Source organism: Ciona robusta, chromosome 8 (genome assembly GCF_009617815.1).
Source record: "Ciona robusta chromosome 8, ASM961781v2".
Classification (NCBI taxonomy): Eukaryota; Metazoa; Chordata; class Ascidiacea; order Phlebobranchia; family Cionidae; genus Ciona; species Ciona robusta.
The window spans coordinates 4,278,379-4,291,150 of record NC_143242.1 but is presented as its reverse complement, the minus strand read 5'-3'; the positions used below and the strand labels follow the sequence as shown (position 1 = coordinate 4,291,150).

The window sequence follows — 12,772 nt, the reverse complement described above, 5'->3', positions numbered from 1 at the left end:
TTCATACAGTTTTATGTATTGCACGTGAGATATTACAACAATGTGCATCGATTTTGAACAAAATTGAAACAATTTACAGAACATGAAAAATCAATATTTAAAATTCGAACACTTTAATAATAGATGAAGGACATTTAATTTGTTTGATCAATTACATGAATTCAATATTTGTGGTTCAAAATTTGAAAGTTGTACAATTAATGGAGCAGTTCACTTGTAAAATAAGAAGCAAAAATACAACAACGGAAGAGAATAATAAAGTAGAGTAGAGTAAGATGGAACATTTTTATTTACTTTTCTCGTCCGACTTAGTATTAAACAAAAAAAATTTACAGATTTTAAAGGTAATTGTTTAAAACACGATTCAACAGTATGGGATTTAGATGCTTATGATATCCCATCTTACTCCACAGTACTGTATAGTTTGGTGAAGACATTTATTTAATACTCCAAATTTCAAACCAGTGCTTCTCAACCTTTTGCAGTGACCCAAATATTAGGCTAGTTTGATTAGTGCCTCGCTGTACAACCTCACCCAAAAAATAACCCAAACGCTAAACACAAAGTAACAGAAAAACTTTTGCGACCCGATTTTTGAAACTACACCTTACTTCAGTAAACACGCAATAAAACTTGGACAAGTAAATTGAGCCACTTCAATTAAATTGTAAGACAAGTCACAAGAATTTATACAATTCTGTTTAAGAGGGTAATGATGCAATTAGGTTGTGAACCACTGGTTACTACATTAGAAGATAGTTTAGCATTGAAAAATTGACACCAATTATCAAATCTTTTTTATTCCTAAAAATCTTTATGAAACTTTTCAATCAAATCTAATTAGAAAATTGAGCAATATAGAATATACTAGCTAACATCTATGGAACAGATCACTTAATATATGAAAACTATTTGCTACTTGAAGTTAAGTCTCATAATCTGTAGATTGATCTTTTTCTTGCATGGCAGGTAGAATGTGTTCCCATGCAGATAGACACTGGAGAAGGGATTTGTGACATTATTGAAATAATTTTTTAATTTTTTAAAGGTAAGCGTTATAGCACAAAACTTAGACGAAACATGGACAAAATAGAATAAATAAATAATGAAATAATATAACGAATATAAAAAAAATAAATAAACTTTAAAAAAATGCAAATTTCAAACCTGCTGATGAAATTGGATTTGTGAATCTGCCAAGTCATCAAATATTTGTGCCATGTCATGCAGTTTATCAACTTTCCAACGATCTACGTCTGATCGTAAATTTGCATTCGCACATTCAAGTTTGTCATTTAAATCATCTCTTCTTTTCGATATCTACAAAAACCAAAATACAATTAAACAATTACATTCAAAATGCTCCAATTTGTTTCACAGAATTGTGTGTCTTACTACAACCTCCCCCCTACATATAAAATATCTCTTCATATGCTAACGGCCACATACCCTACATGCTACACATAAACTTTTTAAAAAGCAGGGGAGGCATGACAATCTAGATGCACATGTCTATGAAACAAATATACCCCATTGGTGTAATTTTTACTCATTAATACAGTTTAGGAAATTCCAGGGTGGGCCTGCATACCCTGCAACCCTAGGTTTGGCACCAATAACACCCCTGTTATACACCTGATATAACCCCCACACCCACCTCCTCAATTTGTTGTTCGAGTTTTAATTCTTTTTGATCTTTTACCTCATTGGCTGATTTTCCCATCAATGCCCCGACAGAATAGGATTGGTCAGATTTTGGAAGCTAACAAGTAAAATAATATTAAAAAAAAAACTTTTCGACATATTACAAACATTTCACAAGCCATTTACATTAAGTGGTGTTAATGCATGGACATGCAGTTTCTTTATACTAAACTACAATTGACATAAACTGAAACGGTCAATATTTCAAAGAAAAAAACTAGATTTCCAAATCCATTAACTTTGTGATTATAAACTAGTATTTGTGCTTTTATTTTAAAAAGTAATTCTCGTGGGGGATTCATTCTAAGCAAGGCACACCAGTGGTGGTATTCTCGCATTAGATAAATCGGTTGGGATATTTGGTCACCTTGATTTTTCAGTTGGCCGATTAAAATTTCTGTGTATTACTTATTACAGAAGTCACCCAAACTTTATCGACTGAATTTGAGCCAGGTGAATAAAAAAGAAAAAACAAAATTTAAGCGGCAACAAGTTCAGTCGGTAACAGTAGGCCCATCACCCAACACCCAGGCTGCCATCAACCTCATAATTACTATATATCCAAAAATATTACTGTCTTTTTTTTACTATACAAGAATCGTTCAACTATATAAACACCAGATCAGGGTCAGATTTGCAGAATTTATCAGTCATATCCAAAAAACTTGCATTTTCATATCCAAAAAACTTACATTTTCTTTTTCATCTTGTTTTCTTTGTAGTTCAGCCACTACTTTATCGTGTTGTAGTTGAAAATTATCTCGTCTTCTTAAAACTTGCTTTACCACGTCGCAGTATAACACATACTCCTGTTAAAAATAAACAACACAGGTTTTGAAGCTAGTACATTATGTACAGCCAATAGTTTTTATTGCATTCTAACAAAATATACCACTACTTTTCTATTTAATAATCTGTGCGTACACCAAGTGGTTAATTTTAAAAATAAATTAGTTTATACTGAGAGCGCATCTAACCCTTTCCACCACACATTTAATTAATTCGTTGGAAAGAAAATTAAAATAATTTTATTGGAAAAATGGCAATTGCTCCAACCCAGTGGTCATTAACGGGTTCTCCAAATTATCATAGATAAAAAATAAAAAAAAACAATCACTCACAATGTAACATACATAGTAACTTGTAAGCCGGCACGAGGTGAATGAACACCCGTGTTATAATGACTTATTTTTTGGCCATGTGACACTCACTGATAAAAACACACACTCACCCTCAATGGAGGCATGTATTCAAACTCATGAATCTTTAAATTAGCCTCAGCAGCTTCAGCACAAGCTTCAACAGCACTGCTTGTTGATGTCATAATGGGTGCTATGACATCATCCTCAGAAGCAGACCACATTGAAAACGTCGGCGAAAATTCTTTCAATTCCGCAACGAATTCTAAAATATAAATTATGTTTGAGTAATGTTTTAAAATTGTTTTTTTTTTTATATGTTTAACAAAGTTTAATAATGGGTAGAGTAATGGGCAACTTTGGCCTATAATACTGGTTTCTAATAGTTTAACTATTAAGTAGTGATGATTTCCCAAAAAAGTTTTTTTAAACTTTTTAGACAAAGCACCAAGCAACAGTTTTGGAGATATGTTCTGCCCGACATAAACCAGTTTCCTACTATTTTTTCTCAGGAAAACGATGCTTAACCAAACACATTGTTTGTCATTACATGCCCCTTTACCCCAACAGAACTCACACCGTCACACACCATATTATTTTTCAGGAAAAAAAAATTAGTCATATATATTATATAGTTAATTGTTCCCCCCCCCTTCCCCTCGACTATAAACCCCAATCTCACCCTACCCTTACCTTTTTTCTCCGCATGCAGCCTCTCAGCAACTCGTTCCAAAACTCCAATCTTCTCCCCAAACTGTGTAACTTGGTTGAGAACCTCGTCGAATTCAGGATCTCTATCTTTTAGTCTCACAGCAGCGGTTGAAATAGATTTCACCGACCCCCCGACACGAGACATGAAACTTTCACTTTGTTTCCGGAACGCAGTAAATTCCTGGAAGATTATTTGGTCAGTAACAATATCAAAACTCGAAAGTTTAAAAAATTCGATTACAAAAACCATATTTTTACTTTGCACAAATGCACAAGAAAGTAAATTCTATGCGAGTGAGGTCATTGTCGGACCTGGGATTTAAGGCCAGGTTTGGCTAATTACCCCAAAACCCCCCAAAAATGGTTAAACTATGTAGAAAAGTAGAATGGCATTGCAGTGGAGTGGCACAAACTTCAGCTTCTAAGACTGCTACAATTATTCTATTACTGTTACATCATAAAATAAAAAATGTTACAAAAAAAATTTATTTGAAACCTTTAAACAATTTTTTTTCAACAAAAACTATTCATAAAATAAAAAAATCATTTGAATTAGTGGATAAGATAACCACTGTGGTCGCGTAGCAAGGTAAAGTAAAATGTCATGCTTAATATAAACAGCGTAGAAAATGATAAATAATTCATTTTCAAAGCAAAACAGTGACTATATTACATATGCCTTAGCTGTTAAGAAAACTTGAAGATTTTCATCGAATGAAATGACGGAATGTCGGGATATTCGGTCGAGGAAATTATGAAGTGCCCTGCATCGAGTTTGAGTGAATTGACGGTTGAAACGATCCAACATTCCCTTCATTATAAACTTAGATGGCAGAGGCTGTGGATTTATTTAAGAATTGGATAAATTGTCTTTAGGTTTAAACATATGGGAAACGAGAAATTAACTTAAAAACTTTGGGATATACAATATTTGTTCAGTAGCCAACTGGCCATAGTGTATTAGTGTATGGAAACCTTGGTTTACTTTATCAATACGCAGGTCACAAGTCGTAAAATAAACTTTAAACCTAACTGCTTTTAGGATTTTAATTTTTATAAGATGGTTGCTTTAGATATATATTTTGGCTGCAACACAACAGTTCATATATGATTACGACCTTTGTATTATAAGTTAACTGCATGGTATAGTTTAAGGTATGGCTTCATGTATGTATGATTAGATAGCTTAAAATGTACTGTATAATAACATTTTATAACAACAACACATTAGTAAGGTGTTATTTCAGGCAGCTATTGAAAAGTAATGACAACCCACTGTCATTTTAACACAAACTTCATTATACGATCAAACTCACTGGAATAAGATGGGTTTCGTGCTTTTCTTCTAATTTATTTCGAAGCCAAACGAAATCTTGATATCGTCTCTGAACTGAATATTCACTGTTGTCAAATATACTTCTGGTGGTCTGTGGGGACAAAGTATGAGTTACACAACAATGACAACATTTAAGGATCTGCTGCTGCGAAAACATAATAGACAAAATCAAGTCCAACCAATTCAATAATATTAATTCCATTTGAATAAGAGAATGACAACACCGAACACAATGGTGTATTCATACACCTCATGCTCACTGTCAATGTGTAACAAGGGTGTCTTCTTATACACTATGCACACATGTTGTATTTATGTACCTCATACTCACTATTGAATAACACCAATTTACACAAGATATATACCCTAAACAACCCCCCTTTTTTTTTAAATAAAAACAGTGCAAAAATGTCCTACCTTTGTAGTTATCTTATAAGTAATATAGGTTTCCATGGTTGTTATGTGTTTCTCTGGGTTAGAGACAGTAATGAAAAGATCTCTTGAATCAAGTTCATTTGTCATCGAACCTGGATCCGTTGCTTCTTCTGTGGTTGTTGATTTAACAAGTCCCTGGTATTGGACAAAACAATTAATTATAAATGATTCAGCGGTGGTATGGTGGGCGCAGATGAGCATGGCGGGTGATTTTGTTTAAAAAATTAGGTTATACATGTCATAACTTGTAAAAACACTCATGCTTATTAAAAAAAACAAGGTGCTAGTGAAGAATCTCCCCCCCCCACCTTATTTGCTAACCACTAACCCCTAACCACTAACCCCTATAACAACTAACTACAAACCCCTATAATCACTAACCCCCTAACTATCAACACCTAACCCCCTAACCTAGGGGTTAGTGGTTAGCAAATAAGGTGGGGGAGGGGGAGATTCTTTACTACCACCAAAACAAGTTTACTAACCAAATTTGTATTAAATGTTTCCCAATGTGACTTGGAAATGTTTGTGCTCTGCACACGGATTTTAATGATAGCACACCCATACGTGAAAAATAATTATCTTGCACGAGTCTTGTCAGGAAGTGATATGTTTTGCAAACTGGTCTATAATTGTCGTTTTTTGCAGAGGCAGGAAGGCTATAACCAACTGTGCCACCACGACACACTACAGGTTACGGATTAGGTTGGTGGGAAGTGTTAGAGGTTGATGGATCGGGTTGTTAGTCAGGAAGTTATATCGGGTAAGCGATTTGCAGATAACGTTTACGGTGGTTTAATCAATGTCGTTACCTCGTCATCGTCAAACAAATCTGATTTTTCGTCGTCAACTTGAGTAAGTGGATCCGAATCCAACAAATTCGTATTTTCAACGACTTCTTCTTTTTCAGAACTCATGATATTTATAATGATTACGTTTCTAAGCACGCAGACAAAACCAGAAATTACACATAAGAAAAAACAACAAATTAATTTGAGTGAATTCTGTCAAAAACTATAATCAGTGTTTCCGAAAATTGTTACGTCATTAATTTTAAAGGTACCAAAATTAAAGATTACTTTTAATAAGTAATTCATATAACAAAAGACGACGATACAGGTACATGCAGATAATACATTCTTTTATTTTGAATGTACAAATTTAGGGTGAGTCGTACAGATGAAAAACTGAAGCCGTACAAGAAAAGGTATATTCAGCATAGATGTGCTCACACATACTTTAATATTTGTTCAAAACACATCCGTAACTAACTTTATACAGAGGAGCTTAGGGTTTTTCTCATATTTCTTGACATTTTCATTGCTGTGAACCAGATATCGTTGAACTAACATTGCATGTTGTGTAATCCAATAAACAGGCATACCCAAATCAACATTTTATTTTCAGTTGTCGCAATTGAAACTTTAAAGCAGGTTGTCAATAAAAAATAAAAGTCCCAGCCTACACTGCAACTTAGCGTACATTACAAATTAAACGGTGGTTTATACACTGATGATTTGGAGTCTCAAACCCATGCTACAACCTCAAAACAAGCCATTCCTTCAATAATCATCCCCTCTGCTCACAACCTCTTTACAGTTTGGTCTCATAAGAATTGTATGTTCAAACTGAGCAGTATAACAACCCTTAATATCGCATAATGGTGGATAAGCATCCACAACACCAGAATCGCAAAGATTTTTTAACGCCATCAGATACTTTGTTTCGCCAATGCGGTCAATCCAACGTCTACAGAATGCAAGCGTTCCAAAGTTTTCGTTAATCACATGAAGAAGCCGTTTTGCTCTCGGTAACCTAGGACAAAATCAAATTTTAAGTTTTTTCGTAACTTACTTAACCTCCTGTGGTGGGGCAACGACAGTCGTTATAACACTGGTGTTTTGTTTTAAACACCTATTGCCTGCTTATCAGTTACCACACATGTAACTTTGCGGAGTTGCGGGTGAAGATTTTTTTTTCTGTTGCATAGCTGACAATTAGTTTTAGACAAACCATAAAGACCACAGGATCGGACGTAACTGTGTGGATGAATATTATTACCTGAGAGGCACGTGTTGGTTGGCCAGATCAAAGTTCTTCATGTAATGTGAGCAATCCATATCATCATGTACATACCCCTTACCGGTGCTACCAAATGTTTCAATGGCAAATACCTCACCTTCCTGTATTAAAGATATGATTACATTCCTATGCAATAATTAAAGCTGGAAAACTATAAGAGGATTTTAATGGTCATGACCAAAAACAGAAATCTTAATATCCCCAATGCACTATTGAATGTTTATCAGTACAGTACCGTAATCGACATATTGTTAACTAGCTAAGGAACTTAAAGGTTGTAATCATACAACTAACTTGCCAAGAGTTGAAATGATACAAATGCAACAACACAGTAATGTTCTTTCTGTTTTGCAGGATATTATTACAAATTGAAATTCCTTCTAAAGGAAACAGGCATTTTTTGGTCAACGCAGCAGATATGGTTACCTAACCAGCCTCTAATTGGGATAGTTTTTACAATAAACATATACCAAATTTATTTATTGTGAGCTTTATACAACACAACGACACCACCTACCTCCATTCTAGTTTGATCGCCACCTTTAACAATAGGAACAGTCTTCCCAGCATGGATTCTATATTGACCAATAGAATGACCACTCAAGTTCCTGATCGGACGTACTGTAAAATAAACAAGGATCAGAATTTATGGTATATGTATACACTTGTTTTGTTAAACAATACATTATACATTTAAGTTTTTTAAGTTGTTTGTAATCATTATTCTGATAAGTGTACTCAAATAAGAAGGCACCATGGCACAGTTGTTAAGACTAATAACCAGAAGATACTGGGTTCGAAGCTTGATTATATTACTATAATACATATCTATTCTATATGGGTGAGGTTCCCTGTTTAGAATCTGGGACTTGGTCTAATATTGGCCCATTACGCCATAAAATATAGATTTTATTTTAAACAATACAGTTAAAATAAAGTTAATAAATCATCAGAATTCATTGTACCTTGATAAGTTTTGCCATCAATTTCAACTTCATAGGATTCCATTGTTTCTTGAATCGCGGCACCAACATCACATAAACGAACATCTATGCCTATATAGAGATCATATATAATAAATATAGGCAATTGGAATTACAACCAAAAGCTTATTATCGTGTAATACGTTCTATATAGAGTTCAGTAAGCCTGAGGCGTGTAGTTTAGCAGAAGTGCACATTAACATTCATTTCCGAATATTAAGAAAGCTATCCAAGCTACATTTGGGCAATGCCCATGAAAAATATAGTTGTCCACTAAGCGACGATGTTGCTTAGAGGACAACTATAATACAATATTACCACATTTTAAAACCAACCTTAAAACTTTCCAAATGTTTAAAAAAAATTATGCCACATAACTTGTGTATATAGTAAAACCTGGTTGCATTTTCTGCAGACTTTAAATGTGTCACGAGCTGCCACACTTACCAGCGTTCTTAATCCCAGTATTCGTTGCATCTTTTACGGCTTCTAACAATCGATCGTATTTTGGATTAAAACTCACCGTGAATGCGCAATCAATAATACGACCTGCGTGAAGTATAATTCGTGAAACCAACAAACTATGTTAATGTACAAGCGCAACTTACATGTCCCAATTTAGAATTACCAATAAATTGTATGCTTACTGCTAAGCACTTATGGTGCCTGTCTTAAAATTTATAAATAGCCATTAGTAATAGACTTATAATACAAAAAGCAGTTGCTTCACCAAGGCTACTCTACAGCCTAATAACTGGTAATGCCCTCAGATTAACTACAAAATGTTACATCAACATTAATGCTTTCCACTTTTTGTACTGGCCCATATATTATACACAAATTAATAGCTTTAACATTTCATTCTACCTTTAATGTTATGTTACAATAACTGTCAAATGACCACAGTAGCAAAGCAAGTAATTATACCAAAATGATGTCAGACTTTTAACTGAAGGGTTGGGAAGTACTGTATTACAACATAATACTCCTTACGGCAATAACTTTATATAGACACAACACACAAGTATTAGAACCAGACTATTAAAAATGCAGGGTGGCAGGAATAGTTACTCGTATTCCTGCGAAACAAATCTAATCTTTGGTTGTAAATTGTAATGTTTACTGACTAATGCAGTGCAGATATCCCAGAACAGGTCTACTTTGCCACTCTAGCTTTGGAAACTATGCACAAGTATAATAACAACAACAAGTTCCAACTTACCATTAATATGCGTCCCAAAGTCAATCTTACAAACATCATCGTAACTTAAAACAGTTTTATCTCCAGCATTTGGTGTGTAATGTGCAGCACAGTTGTTCAATGAACATCCTGTATGAAATACATCAATTGGTAATATGATTCTATTCTATTGAAAAGATTAATATTTGCACAACAAGAAAATGATAACATAACAACGAAGACAAACAGAAACATTTATTGCCTATTTTTACATTTAAAATTAGCGGGATTTTAAGACTATAACGAACACCAATGTTCTGGAAAATATTTGAATTTAAATTAATTGTGTGAAAAGCACAAGCTACTTCCTGTATTACTATCACATAATATATGTGAAATGTGAACATAATCAACTATATACTAATATACACAGTAGCAGAAATTTTGGGGGTAAGTTAGGGCAACAGTTTCCACAAAATCAATAAATTTCCAACATAAATTATAAAAGCAAAAGTAGTGAAATTAGTTTCACAACCAATAATTTTGTATTTGTCGGTCACCGCATTTAAACTGAAATGTTCAGGACAAACCTGTAGGGAAAGCTAAGCCAGCTTCTAGTTTATTCTCATTGATCAAATTTCTTGATGCTTGCTCTAACCTTTCACTGAGGGATGTATTCAGTTAAATTGAAGTTACAATGCCTACTGGTAGGCTAAATAATGTAACTCATAAAGTGATACAATTTACTATAGTATTATACAAATTTGAAATGGATCTTATTCCATAAAGTAATAAACACCAGTACACCACTGAACTAAACATAAAAAATAACACAAAAACACAAAAAATGCTGAAACATAAAAAATCAAATTTTAAAAAGATCTTATTTAGCAAATAAACCATAGTCTAGTCAAAATAGCATAAACCAGCATTTTTCCATCTCTAGCCAACTTCACAGCAGTAACCCCACAACTACAAAAAAAAATTTAACGGACCTAAACAGAACTTGTGATTATATTTTAAAAACAGCCTATTATAAAAACAGAAGTTGGTGTACTGAGCTAAATCTGGCCTGAATACCATGTCTTCGAGCAAGAACAGATATAGAAAAGTGCAACTCCACAATTCCGAAAAAATTATTTAAACAATTTATTTTTATATTAAATCTCACCAGATTTCAATCATGCTCAACCCCGGTTTAATAAACTCCTGTACATGATGTCGGACTTGTCTGTGAGTTTCAGCGGCTTGACGGAAGTCATTCCACATTTCTTCATATGAAGTATTCATTGCTTTCTTCTCTTCAGAAGTCGTTCTCCATGCAGCACTTCGACTGTGGTGGAATAATGAAAATTATAGGCAACTGTTGAATTACCTCACAACTTACAGTTGCGAAACTTAAATCAATGCAGACTGAATGAATGTAAAGATAAACATGTTTTGGCGTAAAGGCTTAAACTGAAATCTATATATATTAATATATATATGTAATTACGATAGACATGAGGATTTAATTTATACCAAAAAATAGCAGTGTGACACTTTTAGTACTAAGTAAATTTAAAGTGTGCAGACCTACCTTAGAATTTTCTACATTGAATTAATAAGATAAGTATTTTTTCATAGGAATGAACAAAATATAAAATATACAAAGTTCCTATAATAAACATACCAATAACTTACCCATCTTTATCAGCAGGGTATTCGCATTCCTCACCAACTGGGAAAGGTTTGTTAACAAATAACTCTGATACAGGCACAGTTGGTGGGTTTGTTTGTTGTTTCGCGGTTTTCTTCTTACGTCGACGTCTTTTCTTTCCCTCAGTCTGTTCACCTTCTCCTAAAAATCAGAAAAAACATATTTAGATATGTTGTTGTTTTTTATGTTAAATTGATTCAATGAATGATATACAAAGGCAGCCTGGGACTTAAAAGCATGGAGTAGTAATGGGTAAAACTGACCTAAATCCCAGGTCTTTGACAAGGACCTCACTCATATAGAATACAATGCATTTATGCTACAATCTATACATGTCACCAGTGGTAATCAAAGCCATTCAACACACACACATTTCAGCAAATACTAGGTTTATACTGTGACCAGTGAAATAAAAATCAAAATTTTTGGAGGCAAACAGCCTTTTACATCAACAAAGACATGTTTATATTTTTATTGAGATTTTTTTTTATTTAGTTATTATTTTTGCTGCCTTTTTTCCCACTCCCTTGATAAACATTAGGAGACATAATCACCATTAACAGCAGCTTCTCCATCTTCCTTCACCTCTCCCCCTTGCTCTTCAGCATCTTCCTTCTCTCCTGCATCTCCAACATCCACTTCGGCTGATCCTAGAGATTAAAGTTGGAATAGAAAAACAAATATATTAAATTGACACTAGTGAAGAATCCTCCAGTGACATTACAAATGAGCGCAGTGTGCCTATGGTGGGTCCAAACTAACGTTTAGATGACATGTACTGAGGTACTTCAGAAACACTGCAGCACATTGTGCATCCTTTGAAAACTGCGGCACATTGTGCATTCTTCGAAAAACTGTGGCATACTACGCACACTGGCAGTTTAGAGGTACCGTTAAATAATATCAATTCGGCTAATCCTGATTTAGGAAAAGTTTAAATTATAAAAAATGCAGCAAAGATCCATGTACAAAGAAGATTAAAAGTGTTGTTTTAAATTATTACTTCTCATGCACTTTGTTTCCCACTGCATGAATATTCACCTGGCTTCTTTTTCTTCTTCTTTTTTTTCTTTTTCTTTTTAACTTCTTGTGATTCGTTATCTATAGTTTCATCTAATGGCTTGAGTTCAATTTCATTTTCAGCTTCTCCATTTTCAACAACAGCCAACATATTAACGCTGTTGATTAAATTTGAGGGTTTTTAACGATATATGAGCATGACACTTTTGTGACCATTAAAAAGATACATTTAGTGTAGGAGTGATAAAACGCATAAGGTAATAGTGACTACGATATACCTATTACGCCCTTTGATTTTTACATGGGTCTATTTATACGGTGGCTACATACTACATAGATTTAAAAATAATAGTAGTTAAGAATTTTAACAGTTAGTAGTTAAGTATTTTAACAATGAGAGGTAAAACAATCGTTCAATTTCCCATATAAGCATTTTAGCCTTTTCCAAAAACAAAAATTCTGAAAAACATGCACAAAAACAAT

At 33.7% G+C, this 12,772-nt stretch overlaps 2 protein-coding genes across 3 annotated transcripts; both read right to left on the bottom strand.

Moving 5' to 3' along the window:
* Window positions 1-6,519, bottom strand: LOC149732497 (sorting nexin-7-like). 2 transcript variants are annotated; one of them, XM_089883293.1, is made up of 10 exons: window positions 6,138-6,519; window positions 5,308-5,460; window positions 4,871-4,981; window positions 4,228-4,392; window positions 3,537-3,735; window positions 2,936-3,108; window positions 2,397-2,513; window positions 1,658-1,762; window positions 1,168-1,320; window positions 1-997 (listed from the first exon to the last, which is right to left on the bottom strand). In XM_089883293.1, the coding sequence occupies exons 1-10, from the start codon at window positions 6,240-6,242 to the stop codon at window positions 926-928; spliced, it is 1,353 nt and encodes a 450-aa protein (XP_089739419.1). In that variant the 5' UTR covers window positions 6,243-6,519; the 3' UTR covers window positions 1-925. The 2 variants fall into 2 exon arrangements, with proteins under 2 accessions (XP_089739419.1, XP_089739420.1); XM_089883294.1 differs by having other exon boundaries at window positions 4,234-4,392.
* Window positions 6,520-6,706: 187 nt separating this feature from the next.
* Window positions 6,707-12,590, bottom strand: LOC149732496 (methionine aminopeptidase 2-like). The gene is made up of 11 exons (XM_089883292.1): window positions 12,311-12,590; window positions 11,824-11,919; window positions 11,254-11,410; window positions 10,742-10,903; window positions 10,161-10,234; window positions 9,613-9,720; window positions 8,838-8,939; window positions 8,373-8,462; window positions 7,925-8,028; window positions 7,387-7,508; window positions 6,707-7,140 (listed from the first exon to the last, which is right to left on the bottom strand). Exons 1-11 carry the CDS (start codon window positions 12,438-12,440, stop codon window positions 6,888-6,890), a joined length of 1,398 nt encoding a protein of 465 aa, XP_089739418.1. The 5' UTR covers window positions 12,441-12,590; the 3' UTR covers window positions 6,707-6,887.
* Window positions 12,591-12,772: the final 182 nt, after the last annotated feature.

Excerpts from the sequence above, each read along its gene's own strand:
- LOC149732497 (XM_089883293.1), bottom strand. The coding sequence starts at position 6,242 with ATGAGTTCTGAAAAAGAAGAAGTCGTTGAAAATACGAATTTGTTGGAT. Across the intron at positions 4,393-4,870 it reads ACGAAACCCATCTTATTCCA|CCTCTGCCATCTAAGTTTAT; the intron begins GTGAGTTTGATC and ends ATAAATCCACAG. Across the intron at positions 1,763-2,396 it reads AACAAGATGAAAAAGAAAAT|CTTCCAAAATCTGACCAATC; the intron begins GTAAGTTTTTTG and ends TTTACTTGTTAG.
- LOC149732496 (XM_089883292.1), bottom strand. The coding sequence starts at position 12,440 with ATGTTGGCTGTTGTTGAAAATGGAGAAGCTGAAAATGAAATTGAACTC. Across the intron at positions 10,904-11,253 it reads TACCCTGCTGATAAAGATGG|TCGAAGTGCTGCATGGAGAA; the intron begins GTAAGTTATTGG and ends ATTCCACCACAG. Across the intron at positions 8,029-8,372 it reads TGATGGCAAAACTTATCAAG|TACGTCCGATCAGGAACTTG; the intron begins GTACAATGAATT and ends TTTATTTTACAG.